Source organism: Choloepus didactylus, chromosome 17 (genome assembly GCF_015220235.1).
Source record: "Choloepus didactylus isolate mChoDid1 chromosome 17, mChoDid1.pri, whole genome shotgun sequence".
NCBI classification, from domain to species: Eukaryota; Metazoa; Chordata; class Mammalia; order Pilosa; family Megalonychidae; genus Choloepus; species Choloepus didactylus.
The window spans coordinates 17621611-17641734 of NC_051323.1; the positions used below are offsets into that span (position 1 = coordinate 17621611).

At 40.0% G+C, this 20124-nt stretch overlaps 1 protein-coding gene and 1 pseudogene across 2 annotated transcripts in view; both read left to right on the forward strand.

The window, feature by feature from the left end:
* LOC119512844 lies at window positions 1–8188 on the forward strand (annotated as a pseudogene).
* Window positions 8052–20124, forward strand: part of MOB1A (MOB kinase activator 1A) — a 23203-nt gene continuing 11130 nt past the window's right edge. The window contains exons 1-3 of one of the 2 annotated variants that reach the window (XM_037807009.1): window positions 8052–8285; window positions 14268–14434; window positions 19821–19914. In XM_037807009.1, the coding sequence (XP_037662937.1) occupies window positions 8272–8285; window positions 14268–14434; window positions 19821–19914 (275 nt within the window). In that variant the 5' untranslated portion in view covers window positions 8052–8271. The remainder of the gene's footprint in view (window positions 8286–14267; window positions 14435–19820; window positions 19915–20124) is intronic. The other variant, XM_037807010.1, reaches the window with a different exon arrangement.

A 20124-nucleotide genomic window follows, 5' to 3' on the forward strand; every position in this document is an offset into this window, starting at 1 on the left:
ATGAAGGTGAAAGCTGTCAGAAGATCCTCCCACAATCGCTACATTTATAAACTTTCCCTTCAGCTCTCATCTTGCTGGAACTTTCAAGATCATCCAGTAGAGTTGATCCCCTCTCTTGTTCACCCCCTCCAATTTTCCCTCTTATTTCTCTGGCTGCTCCTTCTCAAGTTCCTTTGTCAGTTTCTTCTCCTCTGTGTGGCCTTTAATATCAGGGTTCCCCGAGGGTCTACCCTGGTACCTCTTAACTCTCCACTCCCCTCAGCCATTATATCCACTGCTATGGCTGTAAATATCTCTATCCTGATCCCTCTCAACTTTGTCTCCCTCCTGGATCTCTTCTCTGAGTCCCAGATTGGTACATATCTGTACAGTCTGACATTCCAGAGTTAACACAACCAAAACAGAATTCCTCAAAGCTGCTTTGCCTCCCAGCCTTTTCCATCTCAGTAAAATGGGAACAGCCAGCTACCAGTTGCTTACTCCAGAAACGCAGGAGTCAGCCTTGCCTCCAGCATTCAGCCTTTCACTGAGGCCTGTATATTCTTTCTCCAACATATATCTCAATTCCGTCTACCTTAATCCATTGACCTAGTCCAGGACAATTTCATCTCCTGCTCAGACAACTGCAACGGCCTCTTAAGTGCTTCAGCTTGTTAGAATGGAAATGGTACCATCCTCCTCCTCAAAATCTTTCACCCACTGGCCACCTGGCTTCAAATAAGACCCAAGATCCTTGGTGACTGTTTTGAGAAAACACCAAATGGCAGGTGTTGCCCATCCTGTGGGGGGCCGGGGAGGTGCAGACCTCACAGAGGTGAGGCAGAGGACAAGGAGGGGTCCACATCATGCAGCTGGGCCTCCTAGTCAAGGACAGGAAGGTCGTCAAAAGACGGATTGGAGTTGAGTTTGCAGACTACAGCATTTAATTCAGGACACCAAAGTTGGCTGCAGAAAAGGAAGCCAGACCACCTGCAAGAATGGAAGTAGCTCAGGAATTCTAGGGAGGACAAATGATTTTTTAACGCATTTTTTTATTGTGAACTTTAACATACATACGTAACAGGGATAACTTGCAAAGTACCATTTCACAAGTTGTTAGAGAGCAAATTTCAAAGAAAGTCATGGGTCACAGTTCCACAACTTCAGTCATTTCCGTTATTGTAAAATAGAACGTACATACAGAAAGGTGTTAACTTTCAATATACAGCTCAACAAGCAGTTATAAAGGTAATTCCAAAAATTGTTATGGGTTACAGTTTCCCAGGTTCAGTTCTTTCCTCATTATGCAATCTAGGGTATATACAGAAAGGTGAAGACTTTCAAAGCACAATTCAACGAGCAGCTATAGAGCAAATTTCAAAGGATTTCATAGCCTGCAGTTCCACCATATCATTTCCCTCCTTCCAACTATTCCAACACCCCAGCATCCATACATACATAAAGTTTCAATATTCACAGACCTTTTTAAATCTTATCTCGTTTCTTGCTACCCCTTCCTCTCAGTTAATCTCTTTCTCCATCTTCAGGGGTGTCTAGGCAGTGAGCACCCTAACTTGCTCATATTAAAGGGGGTGTCAACAGTATGGGGAAGGGACTGCATCTGATTGTTGATCTCAAAGAGGCTGTTGCCTCTGGGTTTTAAGACTTAGGTCTGGCATAGAGACACTGGTGGATTTAAGTTTCTGAGGGATAAAACTTAGTGAGTGAATCTTTTCTAGAATCTCAGATGGGGATTTAGATATTTGGGAACTACTTTTGGTAAGGGCACGGCATACTGTGGCCATTTGGGATGTCTAACTGGAGCTTGCATAAGAGAAACCTCCAGGATAGACTCTCGACTCTATTTGAAATCTCTTAACCACTGTAATCTTATTTTGTTAGCTTTCTTTTCTCCCTTTTATTCAAGAAGGTATTTTCAATCCCTTGCTGCCAGGGCCAGCTCTTTCTTGGGAGTCATGTCCCACATTGCCAGGGAGATTCAATCCTCTGGAAGTCATGTCCCTCGTCACGGGGTAGGTTGATGAATTTATTTGCTGAGTTGGGCTTAGAGAGAGAAAGGCCACATCTGAGCAACAAAAGAGGTTCCCTGGGACAGATGGTTTTTACAGACATTAAACGTTAGGTTGACTCCTATTGATGGGAGGAGGGTTTGTCCGTCTTTTAGGGGTGGGTTTAAGGCAGGTGGGCTTTAAATTTTATTTGTCCAACATAAACCAGGGGCTTGATTGGCTAGCTGGGTCATCTTTTTGGTGTGGATTTCAAATTTCAAAAGATATCAAGGTGGAGTTCAAAGAGGAAATAGGGCACTTTTCTTTTTTTTTTTTTTTTTTTTTTTTTTGCTCTGAGGTGTACCTAGGGCTTTCTCTATTTAAACTCTTCTCAAGCTCACATCCCTGGAGGAGTTCTCTGGCTTCTCTCTGCCCATCAGGGAGTCCGAGGTCATTGACTTTTTCCTGGGAACCTCCCTGAAGGATGAGGTGTTAAAAATTATGACTGTGCAAAAGCAGACCTGTGTTCAAGGTCTGTGTCGCTGTCGGGGACTACAATGGCTGTGTCATTCTGGGTGCTAAGTGCTCCTTGGCTAAGCTCTCCATCTCCCCCAGATGGGATCCAGGGGGATCAAGGTGGGCCACTGGACACGGGGCCTTGCAAGATGGCAGTGGCTGCATCTTGGGGTTGGCGTGCTTCATCCAACACCCAGAGGCATGGCGTCAACTGGGCCCAGGGACTGAGAGGCTGCTGGTGATGGCCAGCCTCAAGGACGGCTGCACCAAGGCCAGGCTCTACCCAGCCTCCCTGGGTAACTTCGCCATGGCCACCTTGGATGGCATCACCAAGCCCTACAGCTACCTCACCCTTGACCTCTGGAAAGAGACCATGTTCCCTGTCTCTCTCTCAGGAATTCACCCACACCAGAGTCTCGGTGCAGAGGCCCCAGGCTCCTGGTCGGGGGCACCAAGGACAGTTTCATACAAGAAAAGTAAGGTGAATTAATTAAAAAAAAAATCCTTAGCGACTGGCTTCAGCTCCCTTCACTTTCCCCCTTGCCTAAAAACACTGTCATCACACTGACTTCTTTTAGTTCCTCAAAGCCCTTACACGTCTGTTTGTTCTGATCAGACTCTCTTTCCCTTCTCTTCACTCAGCTAAGTCATCCTCTGGGGTCCCCAGTCAAAGGGCATTTCCTCAGAGAGGCTGTTCCCAACTCCCATAGTCTTGAGTTGGGTCCATCCCTTTATACTCTTTGAATGCATGCTGTGCTTTTCCTCCTAGCAGTCACCCCCACTTGCAATTAGGCATCTCTTGGTGTGATTATTTGATTGATGTCTATCTTCTCCGCCTGACTATAATCTCCATGAGGGCTGGGGCCAGGCACTGTGTTCACCAGTGAGTAGGGCTGGAAGAGAGCTCTGACCGTGGACGTAAGGCATTTCCAATGTGGAAACTTTTATAGGGCCTCCTTGCTGAGTGAGCTTTTGGTGTAGAGTAAGTCGGGCTTTCTCTCTCACTGTCTGTAACCTGAGTTCTGAGATGATGGGCAGGGACAGTTGAGCAACTTTAGCGTCTGTCTCTGTTCATCCATTTGTGACCGAAAGCACCAGGCAGGAGGGGCAGGAACCCTGCTTGTGACCAAAATGGGAAGCGTCCCTGCCTGGGGAGGGCGTTATGGGTAAAGCGGTAGTTTTGCAAATGATGGGACTGGGCATTTACACAGAATGAAAATGCAAGGTTGCAAATCCTGCTAGTCAGAGCTGTAAAGGGGAACTGCGTAATGAAAGGAAACTCAGGCGGGGGAGTGGAGTGGGGAGGTTCAGAAGAAATTGTTCTCATGGCTTCATAGTTTGCTGCTTAGCTTCTGCTTTCAACATCCGCGGGGATTACTCTGGCCGACTGAGCCCAGGATGGAATAAAATCTCCCCCGTCTTTGTATCGTACAGACTGTGTCGGGGTGGGGGGTTGGGGGGCAGGACAGCCCCTGCAGCATTTTCCAATTCTTTGTTTTTAACATCAGACCTCTGGGTTTTATTTCCCAAAGGGAATTTTAGGTATCTCTGTCTTACTGGGAAATGTTCTTATCTTTGATCCCTAAATGGACTTTTGAAATCCTTATCAAACATTGATTTGTGATTGTTCCCTAATTCCTGAGGCTTTTCCCCTCTAAATCTAGCCATCCTGATCGGTTTTCCTGAGAATTAGCTGGGCCTTTTATATCCTGAGTGATTCTCCAACTTGAGGAATAATCCTATCAGCAAAGTAAAAAAATTTCATGAATTCCTTCCCCACAATGTTGTCTGAAAATATTTTTGTGATAATTATAATATTATTTACATAATACAAATTATTATACAAGTAGGAATCTATAACTCTCCTTATGTTTATACCTTTTATACAGCTATCAAATCACACCATTTATAAACACCAGCAAAGCTACATTAATTAAGAAAAATCGAAATTAACATCATTAACTTAATGCTGCAGGTGATATTGGAATGAAATAAATTCACCTGCAGCATCAATATGGTAATAACAAGTACAGGGCAAGTTCTTCTGCACCACCATTTGCTGAGCTATGACTCAATTCTCCCACCATTTTTCTTTTTCCATGGTTTCTTCATTCACCGTAGTATCATTTGGCTGTCACTTGACTGTAACACATAATGTTCATATTAGCTTTATCTCTGTCAGTGTTTCATTAGCTCATAATGGAACCGGCGCCCTGCTGGCAACAGAGCCAGGCAGAATCCCATTCCAGATTGGGACTCTCACCATGGAAACAATTCAGAGATGAGAGGAACCAGTAGGAATAAGTAGTAAAGTTTATTAAAGAAAAGAGAAAGAAGACTCTCTAAAGACATCGCGTGGGCATGCTTGAGGAGATGCATGCATTGAGTGGGAGTGGGCTCCTGGTTATATAGGAAAGTTTTGCTGATGGCAAGTTTCCATAGTAACCTTTGAACACTAGGGGCTTACAAGGTTAGTGTTAACCATGGTTTGCATTAACCAGGTATCTTCTTTGTTCTAGAAGGAGATGCCTCTCTGGACTGGTGGCTTGCCATCATGTACCCTAAGTTTGCCTATGGCAGATGTTCAACAATCTTTATGATCCCATGCTTTTTGGCATTAACTAAGAGTTTGCTTTAGGCCCACGATTTTGCAAGCTTCTATGGTTTGGGGAGGCTTCAGAGCTTTAGGGCAAATTTTGACTCCATGGAGTCTGCAGTTGAAGCTTGCAGGTTTGTGTTAACTCTTTTGAAGCTGAGTAGACGACTGGGGACCACAGCCTTGATGCCCTATTCTATCCTGCCTCAATATTAATTAACTTGGCTCTTTGGTACCAACAAGATCAAGAACAGATGGACCCATCAGCAGGGAAATTGTGTTATCAGGGGATCATTTGGAAGGTTTAAGGATTGCACTTTCCATTACGGTATCCACTGGATATATGTGACTACTGAGCATTTGAAATGTGATTACTCTGAACTGAGATGTGCTATAGTTGTGAAATATACTTTACATCATATTTGATGATTTAGAATGAAAAAACTCATTAAAATTATAAAAATTGATTACATGTTAAAATAAGATTATTTTGGACACACTTGGTGAAATAAAATATATCATTAAAAGTAATGCCACAAGGGACTATTTATTTTTATTTTTGCTTTTTAACACAGATACTAGAAAATTTTAAATTATGTACAGTATTTGGCTCCCATTATATTTTTATTGGGGCCAACACAGACTCAGACACTTGGAGGTGCAGACAGAAAGACGTTTGGAGATGCTAAGCTAAGAGATGAAGCCCAGAGTTTGTCCCAGAGAAGCTAAGAGAGAACCTCCAGGGGCTTAGAGAGAAACGTGCTGGGAGCTGAGAGAGAGAAGCTAAGAGAGACAGAAGCCCAGAGACATTTTGGAGAAAGCCATTTTGAAACCAGAACCCGGGAGCAAAGGACAAGCAGACACCAGCCACGTGCCTTCCCAGCTGACAGTGGTGTTCCGAACACCACTGGCTTTTCTTCAGTGAAGACATCCTCTTGTTAATGCCTTAGATGGGCATTTTTATGGCCTTAGAACTTTGTCACCCAATAAATCCCCTTTATAAGTTGTTCTAGGTTTCACAGGTTCACAGCCAGAGGGGGATTTTGCTTCAGGACAAGACCACACCTATGACTGATTTTGATGGGATCTTGTACTTACCTATTGTCACTGAAAGGATTTAAGCTTTTGTGATATTGTGATGGGATGAATGTATTTTGTATTTGGAAAGAATATGTCTTTTTGGGGTTCAGGGTAATATATCCAGTTGGGATATATTATGTCCCGTCCCCCCCCACCCCCTGTTCCTGAAGCCATATTCTTTAATGCAGTCTTGTGGGGGCAGATGTATTAGTGTTGATTAGGTTGAAATCTTTTCATAGTGTTTCCATGGAGATGTGATTCAGTCAACTGTGGGTGAAACATTTGATTAAGTTATTTCCATGGAGATACGGACCCGACCCATTTAGGGTGGGACTTGCTGGAGTCCTATAAAAGAGCTCACAAACAGAAGGAGCTCATTGCAGCTGAGAGGCACATTTTGGAGAGAAGCTAAGAGTTGACACTGATGCTTAGAGATACTCAGAGATGCAGACTGAAGGAAGTTTAGCTACCAGATGAAGCTGAGAGTTTGCCCTTGGATATGCTCGGACAGGATGACCCCAGGTGCTTAGAGAGAAACATCCTGGGAGAAAGAACCATAAACAGGAGCTGAGAGAGGAGCTGGAACACAACCTGGGATCAACAGACACCAGCCACATGCCTTCCCAGCTAACAGAGGTGTTCCGGACGCCATCAGCCATCATTCGTGATGATATCATCTGTTGATGCCTTAGTTTGGACACTTTTATGGCCTTAGAACTATAAATTTGTAACTTAGTTAATTCCCTTTATAAAAACCAATCCATTTCTGGTATTTTGCATAACAGTAGCATTAGCAAACTGCAACAGGGACCCAGGTTAACTTTATGGGAAGATAAAAACAACTTTGGCACAAATGGCCAATCAGCACATGAAAAGATGCTCAACATCATTAGCCATTAGGGAAATACAAATCAAAACCATAAGATATCACTTCATATCCCCTAGGATGGCTATAATCAGACAGACAATAATGAGTGCTGATAAGGATGTAGAGTAATTGGAATAGTGCTGGTGAGAACGTAAAATGGTGCAGCCGCTTTGGAAAACAGCTTGGCAGTACCTGAAAAGGCTAAACATACATAGTCACCATATGATGCAGCAATTACACGACTAGATATATACCCAAGAGAAATAAACACATATGTCCATGCAAAAATGTGTACACAAATTCATAGCAGTATTATTCATAACCCAAAATGTCCATCAGCTGATGAATAAACTATCTTGTATCCATACAATGGAATACTATTCATCCATAAAAAGTAATGAAGTACTGACACATGCTACAATGTGAATGAACCTTGGAAACATTATGCTAAGTGAAAGAAGTCAGTCATAAAGGACCACATATTGTATGATTTCATTTACATGAAATGGCTTCAGCTAGGCAAATCCTTAGAAGCAGCAAGTAGATTAGTTGTTGTCAGAAGAATGGGAAGTGACTGCCAATGGATAAGGGTTTTCTCTCTTAGGTGATGAGAATGTTGTAGTATTAAAGAGTGGTGATGGATGCACAGCTCTGCGAATATAATAAAAAAAAAAAAAACCACTGAATTATACACTTTAAAAGAGTAAATGTTATGGTGTGTAAATTACATCTCAATTAAAAACTTAAAAAGCCTGGGGGGGACAACGGTCACAGAGGCACGCCTGCCACCGGGAGGTTACAGACGGAACCGCAGCACAGACCTGCACAGCAGAGCCTGAGACTTTCCAAAGCGGAATACCCCCGCCCTCATTCGCCTGCGGGAAAGAGACGTCCCGGCATGGAGAGCGCTGACTGGCTGAGTTCGAAGAGGGGGCGGGGCTAAAAGGGGCGCGGCGAGACACTCTCGGCTCGGTGGGGCGGGGACGAAGCCTCTGCTCGCGAGATTTCGCTGGTTCCGCATTTCGCTGCGGCGAGGTGGGGGTGTCGGGAGAGCTGGACGCAGCGGCTGGCACCAGTTCGCACCTGCTCGACCCGGTCTCGGAGCAGCGGCGGCCCGGGCTTCCGCTGTCCGCGGGCTGAGGACCGTCTGTTCCTTCTCGGTTCTCGCGCGGGCCCCGAATCCCGGCCACAGCCGGGGCCTGTGGCCCCTCTGAGGACCGAAGATGAGCTTCCTCTTGTGAGTGGGGCTGGACGGGGGGCGCCGAGGCCGAGGGCGGAGGTCGGAGAGTGGACGAGCGGGGGCCTGAGGCGAGGGCCGACCCCGGGGTGCGAGCAGCCGGCGCTCGCTTCGCGCCTGTTCGGGTCCACGGCGGAGGGTGGGCCGAGGGCAGAGGAAGTGGAGGGAGAAGATGGGGGAGTCGAGAGGCCCCGAGGCCGGCTGTGCCTCCAAACTTTTCCGCCCGAACGCCCCTGAAGGCGGAGAGAAGATCTGGAGGCGGAGCCCGGGCCCTTCGCAGGCTCCAAATTTCTTTCGTTTCTTGAGCGTCTGTTGACGATCCCAGCGAACTCATCAGCTTTTTTACTTCGTTTATCTGTTTTTATTAGCAGTATTTTAAATTACTCCCACGGAAAAAAAAAAAAATGCTGCCCCAGGAAAATGTGAAGCGCTGCAGTTTGAGAAGCTTGGAGTTAAGATGCGGGCCTTGCCGGCCGATAGTACTGTCCAGTTCTGATTCTGCCCATTTAATGGCCTTGTGACTTTGGATAAGTTAACTAGCTGCCCTTTTCCCAAATGAGGCTTAAATGGAAACGTGTTTAAATTCTCTAATGATGTTTATGCATGTTAAGGTTTGAGAAGCTTTGCTCTAGGACCTTACTCTTAGGTGGCACGCTACCTTGTATTATTGCTTAAATATATGTTATATGATCGAAAAGTACTCATTTTTAACTTCTGTACCAGAGTTTAGTTACCGAGTTCTTTACTGCGAGAAATTTGGATTCTTTCTATTATTATGCTTTTGTAAAATAGCACTGCTAACAGTATCTGTCCACATTTCTTTTTCCCTCCCTTGGGTTGTTTTCTTAGTCTCCAAATATGATTACCTTGTCAAAGAATCTGTATGATTTATACTTAAAAAAAAATCTTTTATAGACTTTTTTTAGAGCAGCCTTAGGTTTACGGAAAATTGTGTAGAAAATACAGAGTTCCTATATACCTCCTCCTTCTCCCACCCAGTTTCTCCTATTATTAATATCTTGCATTGCTGTGGTACATTTATTATAATCTGTGAACCAATATCGATAAATTATTATTAACTAAAGACTGCTCGTTTACTTTAGGGTTCACTCTTTGTGTTGTACAGTCCTTTGAGTTTTGACAAATGCATGATGTCACGTATCCGTCATTACAGTATCATACAGAATAGCTTCACTGCCCTGAAAATGCCCTGTGCTTCTATTCATCCCCCCATCCCCACCCCCCGGCAATCACTCTCCCTGTGTGTTTGCCTTTTCTGGAATGTCATATAGTTGGAATCTCACAGTATGTAGCTTTTTCAGACTGTCTTTCACTTAGCAGTATGCATTTAGGGTTCCTCCATGTCTTTGCATAGCTTGGTAGGTAATTTCTTTTTATTGCTGGATAACACTCCATTGTATGGATGTACCACAGCTGATTTATCTGTTCACCTATTGAAGGATGTCTTGGTTGCTTCCAGTATTTGGCAATTATGAATGAAGCTGCTATAAACATTCGTGTACAGGTTTGTGTGTGGAAATAAGTTTTCAACTCATTTGGGCAAATACCTAAGAGCTCAATTGATGGGTTGTACAGTAGGCCTGTGTTTAGCTTACTATGCTAAAATGTTAGCTTGTTGTGCTCAACCTGCCAGATTGTCTTCTGAAGTGGCTGTACCATTTTGCATTTCCACCAGCAGTGAATGAAAGTACTTATTGGTCTACATCCTCACCAAAATTTGGTAGTGTCTGTATTTTGGATCTTAACCATTCTAATAGGTGTGTAGTGGTTTCTCATTGTTTCAGTTTGCAATTTCCTAATGATGTGGTGTTGAGCATCTTTTCATAGGCACGTTTTCCATCTGTGTTTCTTTGCTGAGGTGTTTGTTCATATGTTTTGCCCATTTTCTTTTTTTGAGTTTATTGTTGAATTTTAAGAGCTCTTTACATATTTTGGGTACAAGTCTTTATCAGATTTGTGGTTTGCAAACGTTTTCTCAGAGTCTGGCTTGTTTTTTGATTCTCTTAACAGTGTCATCAGAGTAAAAGTTTTTAATTTTAATAAAGTCCAATTTATCAAATTTTTCTTTTATGGATTATGCTTTTGATGTATTTAAGAAGTCAAACCCAGGGTTACCTAAATTTTCTCGTATGTTATCTTCTAAAAGTTTTATAGTTTTGTTTTTTACATTTAGGTCTATGATCCATTTTTAGTTAATTTTTATGAAAGGTGTAAGGCCTGTGTCTAGATTATTGAATGTGGATATCCAGTTGTTCCATCACCATTTGTTGAAAAGATGACCCTTTCTCCTTCGAATTATCTTTGCTGTTTTGTCAAAGATCAGTTGACTATCTATTTGTATGGATCTATTTTTGGGCTCTATTCAGTTCTATCCATATATCTGTCTGTTCTTTCACCAGTACCACACTGTGTGTGGATGTTGTGTGTTTATTTTTCTGGGAGTAGAATGCTGGGTCATATGGTAACTGTATGCTTAACCTTTTTAGAAACTCCCAAACTGTTTTCCAAATACATTTGTACCAGTACAGTTCCAGTTTCTCCACATCTCACTAATACTTCTTATTGTGTATCTGTTTGATTTTAGCCATACTAGTGGTTAAGTGACATCTCACTGTGGTTTTGATATGCGTTCCCTATGATATTAAGCATTTTTTCTTGTGTTTATTGGCCATTTGTATGTCATTGGAGAAATGTCTATTCAAATACTTTGCTTATTTTTAAATTGGGTTATTTGTCTTTTTGTTGTTGAATTATAAGAGTTCTTTATCTATTCTGTATACCAGTCCCTTATTGCATCTAATTGCAAATATTTTCTCCCATTCTGTGTGTTTGCACTGCCTTGTTAGTGTCTTGTGAAGCACAAAAGTTTTAATTTAGATGATCATACTGAATCCTGAGCCTTCATTCCATATTAACTTTCCATTTTAACTTCCTTTCATTTTTTTAAATTTGTGGTAACATATGCAACACAAGATTGCTCATTTCAGCCATCCTCAAGGATACAGTTCAGTGTTCTTAGAGTTGGTGTTTTGCTACCATCTTCCTTTATTGTTGCTTCTATTTGAAAAGGGTCATTCTTTCAAATTTAGTTTTTTTTTTTAATCTTCATTTTATTGAGATATATTCACATACCACGCAGTCATACAAAACAAATCGTACTTTCGATTGTTTACAGTACCATTATATAGTTGTACATTCATCACCTAAATCAATCCCTGACACCTTCATTAGCACACACACAAAAGTAACAAGAATAATAATTAGAGTGAAAAAGAGCAATTGAAGTAAAAAAGAACACTGGGTACCTTTGTCTGTTTGTTTCCTTCCCCTATTTTTCTACTCATCCATCCATAAACTAGACAAAGTGGAGTGTGGTCCTTTTGGCTTTCCCAATCCCATTGTCACCCCTCATAAGCTACATTTTTTTTTTTTAATCTTCATTTTATTGAGATATATTCACATACCACGCAGTCATACAAAACAAATCGTACTTTCGATTGTTTACAGTACCATTACATAGTTGTACATTCATCACCTAAATCAATCCCTGACACCTTCATTAGCACACACACAAAAATAACAAGAATAATAATTAGAGTGAAAAAGAGCAATTGAAGTAAAAAAGAACACTGGGTACCTTTGTCTGTTTGTTTCCTTCCCCTATTTTTCTACACATCCATCCATAAACTAGACAAAGTGGAGTGTGGTCCTTATGGCTTTCCCAATCCCATTGTCACCCCTCATAAGCTACATTTTTATACAACTGTCTTCGAGATTCATGGGTTCTGGGTTGTAGTTTGATAATTTCAGGTATCCACCACCAGCTACCCCAATTCTTTGGAACCTAAAAAGGGTTGTCTAAAGTGTGCGTAAGAGTGCCCACCAGAGTGACCTTTCGGCTCCTTTTGGAATCTCTCTGCCACTGAAGCTTATTTCATTTCTTTTCACATCCCCCTTTCGGTCAAGAAGATGTTCTCCGTCCCACGATGCCAGGTCTACATTCCTCCCCGGGAGTCATATTCCACGTTGCCAGGGAGATTCACTTCCCTGGGTGTCTGATCCCACGTAGGGGGGAGGGCAGTGATTTCACCTTTCAAGTTGGCTTAGCCAGAGAGAGAGGGCCACATCTGAGCAACAAAGAGGCATTCGGGAGGAGGCTCTTAGGCACAACCATAGGGAGGCCTAGCCTCTCCTTTGCAGCAACCGTCTTCCCAAGGGTAAAACTTATGGTAGAGGGCTCAACCCATCAAACCACCAGTCCCCTATGTCTGTGGTCATGTTAGCAACCATGGAGGTGGGGTAGGCCAATACCCCTGCATTCTCCACAGGCTCCTCAAGGGGGCACTACATCTTTTTTTTTTCCTTGTTTTTCTTTTTTTTTTTTAACTTTCTCTTCTTTTTTAAATCAACTGTATGAAAAAAAGTTAAAAAGAAAACAAACATACAATAAAAACATTTCAAAGCAAATTTAGTTTTTTAAGTAGATCTTTATCATGTTAAATAAAAACTTTCCATGTTGGTCTTTTTGGTTTTTGTAATTCTGTTTTACATCTTAGTCTCATTTAAAATTCAGATTATGCAGGCAAAGGGAAATTCCACTTTGACATTTCCTGTGCTATTCCTTTCCCCTTCCTTGAGGTAATCATCAGTATCAGTTTGATATGTATCCTTTCAGATACTTTGTATGCATTTGCAAGATGGACTCCTGCTGTACATTTGGTTATACAGTGTTCTTAATGATGTATTTTGAGAGCTCATGTGAATACATGTAATTCCACCTGCTTCTCTTTAATTGCTATAAAATATTCCATGTTGTGGATGTACCATAGTTGACTTTTCCATTCTTCTACTGATAAACCTTAGGATTGTTCCAAGTTTTTCACTATTAAAAACAATCTTGGAAAACATATCTTTATCCGTATCTGGAAGAGATCTCTAGAAGTGGAATGTTTGGTTTGAGGAGCATTTCATTTTTAATAGATACTGCCATATTGCCCTCCCCAAATGTTATATACACTCTACACTTTCGCCAATGATTTATTGAAGTACTAATTTCTCTATACCCTAACCCACACTTTAATGTAACCATTTTAATTTTTGACACTGATTAGTGGAAAAATAAATCTTACTTTAATTAAACAGCTTTTCAGACATTCACTGGTCATTGTTTTCTTCTTTCTGAATTGCCTATTTGTCTCCTCAGCTGATTTCTCTAAAGCGTTCCTCATCTTTTTCTTAATGAGATATTGAAGCCCTTTATTATCTAGTTAATCCTTTGTAGTATATGTTGCAAGCACTTTTTTGGTTACTTGTCTTTTCGCTCTGTTTCTGGAGGTTTTAATTGTTACGATTTCAAATCAGCCCATCTTTTGCTTTTAGTTTTCTGGGTTTTGTGTCATGTTTAGGAAGACCTTTTTCATGGCTGTTATGAGAGAGGGATAAAAGCTTATTTTTTACTTGTTGCCTCCATCCCATTTATTTTTCTTTGCTAAAAACTTTAAAATGTTAGTATCACTACTTTGGTTTGCTTTGATGGCATCCCAAATATTTTGAAATAGAAAACTGGATTTTTGGGTTCCGAGAACTTTGGGGGTTGTTTATTACAGTTTCCTATGGCCAAGTCCCATTTTCTGTAGGTGGAAATTGAGGCAAAAAGGATGTTTGATTTTTCAGACTGTCACAGACCTAGCAGTGGATCCAGGATGAGAATCTAGGATCCTTCTTTAGGGTAAAGTGCCCTTTTAGATCATACTGCTTCATGAGGCATAGTAAAATTGCCTTCTTTGTGAAACTGGCAATATGAAGCATTATTTTATTGTCATCATCATCATACCCCCCATCCCCCTCCCTGGCCTTTTCCAGGAAACATTTTTTATTTTATTTCACAGAACAATTTATATTGCCTAAAATTATGCCATTCTGCTTCCAGTCCTAAAATTCGATATACTATTCACCTAACAGCAGCAGCCGCTCTTCTAAAACATTCAAACCAAAGAAGAATATCCCAGAAGGGTCTCATCAGTATGAACTCTTAAAACATGCAGAAGCAACTCTAGGAAGTGGGAATCTGAGACAAGCTGTTATGTTGCCAGAGGGAGAGGACCTCAATGAATGGATTGCCGTTAACAGTGAGTTTTTAATAATGTTAAACTTGAATAGTTTATAGATTTTGCTAAAAAAATTTTGTTAATGAATTTTCTTTTACAGATATGATTTTTGTAGCATAGCAGATCATTTATAAAGAAACACGTCCATAGAAATATCTTCAAAACTGTGTTCTCTTCATAATAGGAAGCCTGTGTGGTTGAGTGGAGAAGGAACTGAAGGCAAATGAGGGCTTTAGGGCTATTTCTGAAGAGAGTGTATGAAGACTTGAATTAGGTCAAATAAAAGATTGATAAATGCAAATTTCCTTCATATGGTGGATCATGACTTTGTAAGGAATCCACCTGCAGTTGTAACCTCTCCCCACCCACCCACCTCCACTCCCAGGAGCTCTCATTGCCTGTGTGTGAAAACAGAAAAGTCAATTGCAACCTAATCCAGGGGTATTGTTTTGTTAGTAGTTAATGCAGAGACCTGGTAAAATAAAATTGAATTTGTTAGAGAGTAATTCATATGGTCAGTCCTTTAATTGATTGTTGTGACTCAGGAGTAGTCAGAAGGAAATTGCTAGATTGGGAGAAAATAGAGGGATCCATAAGCTGAAAGTCACTTAGGGTTACAGGGAGGGCATGACATAGAGGATCTGCAGAGGCTAGATTTGAATACTGGAGTCCGTCATCTCTGAGATGAGATCAGTTTGGGGTGATAAGGTTTAAATCTATTGGGAATTTAAGATCTTCCAGGAATTTTTGAACAATTTTAATGGAAATTTTCAAACATATAAAAATAGAGGCTAGTACAGTTAATTCCTATGTATCCATTATCCAGCTTCAACAATTATCAGTTCATAAGCAATTGTGCTTCTTCTGTATCTCAAGCTGATTATTTTGAAACAAATCCTATGCATACTATTTATCTATAAATATTTCAGTATTTCTAAAAGACAAGCACTCCCCCTTTTAAAGATAACAACAGTGCCCTCATTTTTTATCATAAAATGTCCAGTGTTCACATATCCCTAATTGTCCTATAAATATTTTTTTTTCTCTTGTTTATGGTTCGTTTAAACCAGGATCCAAACAAGGTCTATACATATGTTTCTTGAATCTCTTTTATTCCACAGGTTTCCCTTTATTTCAGACTCCCCTCTGCCCCATCCCCTTGCTATCTATTTTTTGTTGTTGAAGAAACTGGGTCATTAGTTTTCCCCAGAATGAATTTTGCTGATTTTATCCATAATATCCTTTATCTCTTTAGCCATATTTTCTTTCCTCTCCTTAAATTGACTTAGGAAATTTGTTTGAATATCTTTGATTAGTTCCAAATTCTTTATCTCGACAGTTTCTCCTGTCCACTTGCTGCTTTTGAGAAAGGAGTGAGCCCTGCAGCTCCCTCCCTATTCTATCATTTTCCCAGAAGTTCTGATTTTATCCTTAAGCCATCCACTATCATCTTCTTTTCCTCCTTAGGTTTCCTGTAAACATTAGATCTGGAGCAGTGTTGTCCAATAGAGGTTTTTCAATGATGGTAATATTCTATAGCTGGACTGTGGCTTTTCAGCACTTGAAATGTGGCTAATGTGAATGAGGAACTGAATTTTAAATTTAATTTATTGTAATTTAAATGTAAATGGCCATGTGTGGCTAGTGGCTACCTTGTTGGGCAGCTCAGATTTAGAGCCTTGATCAAATTCTGGTTCTATTTTATTTGTTTGCAAGACTACTTCATAGGTGGTGGTATGTACTTCCATCTGTGTGGATAATTCCATAGTGTCTGATTGTCTTTTTATGTAGTATTTATAAAGCGGTTAATAACCATTGCCTCAAATCAATGCTGTTCAATAGAAATATAATGTGAGCTACATATGTAATTTTAGATTTTCTAGTAGTTACATTTAAAACATAAAAATATAGGTAAAATTAACTTTATTGATATATTTTATTTAACCTAATATTTGACTGATTTCAACATGTTATCAATATAAAAATTATTGAGATATTTTAAAATTCATTTCTTCATACTAAGTCTTCAGAATCCAGTGCATATTTTACACTTACAGCACGTCTCAGTTCGGAAAATACACCTTCCAGGTGCTCAGTAGCCATATGTCACTAGCAGTTACCGTTGGACAATGCAGATCTAGATCCATTAACTCATTAGGTGTTACAAAATGTTGATATTCTAATTCTGTCATTCCTTCTTTTATTTATGACAAACTGATAAGCTCTATAAAGGGTCAACTTTCCTATATCAATTATTTGGTTATCCTGAGGTATGGTGGTTCACTGTTTGTGTTCTACAGTCCTATGTTGTTTTTAAATTTTTATTCTAATAAATATATACAACCTAAAATTTCCTCTTTAACCACTTTCAAATATATAATTCATTGGTGTCAATTACATTCACAGTGTTGTGCTACCATCACCACCATCCATTACCAAATTTTTCCGTCACCTCATACTGAAATTCTGTGCTGATTAAGCATTAACTCTCCATTCCCTACCCCTACCCTGGCCCCTAGTAACCTGTATTCTAGTTTCTTACTCTAAGAATTTGCTTGTTCTAATTATTTCGTATCAGTGAGCTCATACAATATTTGTCCTTTTGTGTCTGGTTTATTTTACATAACATGATGTCTTCAAGGTTCATCCATGTTGTCGCATGTATTACAACTTTATTCTATTTTTATGGCTGAATAATATTCCAGAGAATGGATATAGCGTGTTTTGTTTATCCATTCTTTGGTTGAAGGACAGATGGATTGCTTCCATGTTTTTGCAATTGTGAATGATGCTGCTGTGAACATTGGTGTGCAAATATCTGTTTGAGGTCCTACTTTGAGTTCTGTGGGATATATACCTAGAAGTAGGATTGCCAAGTCACATAGTAATTCTATACTTAACTTCCTGAGAAACCACTAAACTGTTTTCCATGGTGGCTGCACCGTTTTACATTCCCACCAACAATGAATGTGTGTCCTATTTCTCTAAATCCTTTCCAACACTTGGTAATTTTCCATTCCAAAACAAATTTTAGTGAAGTATGTGGCATTGTTTTACATTTTTGCAAATCTTTTTAAATGTCTGGCTTAACAGAAGATAGCTTGATTCTAATATCTGCTTCTATATCAATCAATGTTGATATCATACACCATGAAATCTCTGGAAAACTCAACTGTACCATCTTAAGAAAGTGAGAGTAAAACAGCCATTAAAATAATTTTGACCTCATTGAGCTCCAGGGATTCCTGGACCATATTTTTTTTTTAAATTCAGTTTTATTGAGATATATTCACATACCATACAATCATCCATGGTGTACAATCAGCTGTTCACAGTACCTTCTTATAGTTGTGCATTCATCACCCCAATCAATTTTGAACATTTTCCTTACACCAGAAACAATCAGAAACAGAATAAAAAATAAAAATAAAAAAAGAACACCCAAATCACCCCCCATCCCACCCTATTTTTCATTTAGGGTTTATCCCCATTTTTTACTCATCCTTCCACACACTGGATAAAGGGAGTAGGATCCACAGGGTTTTCACAATCACACCGTCACTGCTTGTAAGCTACATTGTTATACAATTGTCTTCAAGAGTCAGGGCTACTGGGTTGGAGTTTGGTAGTTTCAGGTATTTACTTCTAGCTATTCCAATACATTAAAACCTAAAAAGTGTTATCTATATAGTGCGTAAGAATGTCCACCAGAGTGACCTCTCGACTCCATTTGAAATCTCTCAGCCACCAAAGCTTTATTTTGTTTCATTTCGCATCCCTCTTTTGGTCAAAAAGGTGTTCTCAATCCCATGATACTACGTCCAGATTCATCCTCAGGAGTCATATCCTGCGTTGCCAGGGAGATTTACACCCCTGGGAGTCAGGTCCCATGTAGGGGGGGAGGGCAGCGAGATCACCCGCCAAGGTGCCTTAGAGAGAGGGCCACATGTGAGCAACAAAGAGGCACTCAGGGGGAGACTCTTAGGCACAGTTATAAGCAGGTTTAGTCTCTCCTTGCAGCAACAAGCTTCATAGGGGCCAGCCCCAAGACAGAGGGCTCAGCACATCAAGTCATCAGTCCCCAATGTTTGTGAGAACATCAGCAACAATCCAGGTGAGGAAGTCCAACATCTCTGCATTCTCCCCTCACTCTTCAGAGGGGCCCTGAATATATATATATTTTTATTCTCTACCCAAATTACTTTAGGATGTGTTGCTATTTCATTCTAATCTATTCAAAGTTCCATGTAATTGTAGTGTTTGAACAAACTGACTGTGAAAGTTATATTGTTTAAAAAATATAGATCCTACACCAAAATAAACATCTCTTCCCTTGTTCTCACATGGAAGTTGAAGTTTGAACACAGCCTGGACCACATTTTGAGACAGCTGCTTTAGACCAGTAAACCAGCATACCATAGGGGCGTAGTCTTCATTTTGAAAGAATATTGAGTGCCTAACAGTTGCTTTCTTAAAAACATGACTATTAAGTTGTAAGTAAGGCAGTGGGTATAACATTCCATCTGACAGGATACAACCTTTTTATCTGTTTGTTTTTTAAGAAACTTGGAAAAGCCCTAGTTGATATTTAGGGACTCCTTTAGATGGGGAACCAAAACATTTTTCAGAACTTTCCAAGGCTTATGTGGTTGTCTTTGCGTAAAGTAATAGGTCTCACTCAGTTAAGTATATAACTCACCTCCTTCCTCTTAGGTTTTCTTCTAGATCTAGCTGAAGCCCACCTTTTTTTTTAGCAAGTATTCCCTGACTACAGCAGCTCTTCGTGATGTTTCTTTTCTCAGAACTTGCATGCTTATTGTTGGCTTTTGGAGACTTTCTTTTTATAGCTTGTATTATTTCTTTTTAATTTTCTCTGTTAGCTGGAGACTCCAGGCCAAGGGACTTTATCCATGTCTTGGTATGTCCTCAACATGCAGTAGTCCTCAAATGTTTATGCTGAATTAGTTTTTTTAGATGATTGTTGATACAGCTGGTGCACATTTCTCTCACAATATGTTCCTCAACACTTTTCTTCTCTTTCCTAACACAAATAGTATTGTCTGGTCCAGATTTATGAGAACCTATGGATTTTCATTCCCTTGGATGTAATCAGACATCCAAAAGGGAAATTTGTATATTCTAATGTAATTTTCACCATTAAGTTTACATTATCTAATATTTTATTTTCCTTCTGTCATATACTGATTAAAAGCTTAATATATTAAAAGTTAATTTAATTTAAGTCTGACAGTTTCAAAAGAGAATTTACAGTATAATTGAGTTGTTAAATCTCCCAAGGGTTTTGCCAAGAGCTTGAATGCATTGTTTGTTTTTCCTTTGATTGGGGCTGGTGTTTTGTCATGTTTACACAGACATTTTTAATACATTTCTGCTATTTTCTCTCCAGCTGTGGATTTCTTCAACCAGATCAACATGTTATATGGAACTATTACAGAATTCTGCACCGAAGCAAGCTGTCCAGTCATGTCTGCAGGTCCACGGTACATATTTGGTCTATTTTATATAGGTTTTAATTCATTTAGCTTTATCACTAATTGATATAAATTAAAGTATTTTTAGTTTTATGATGTTTTCTTATTGAAAAGCAGTTCAATTTTATAACTGGGTGATGCCTACCTACAATGCTTATCTATAAGTTTTTATTATTATTAAATACTTTGGTATGTGGGTACTTAGTGTTTTGATGGTAT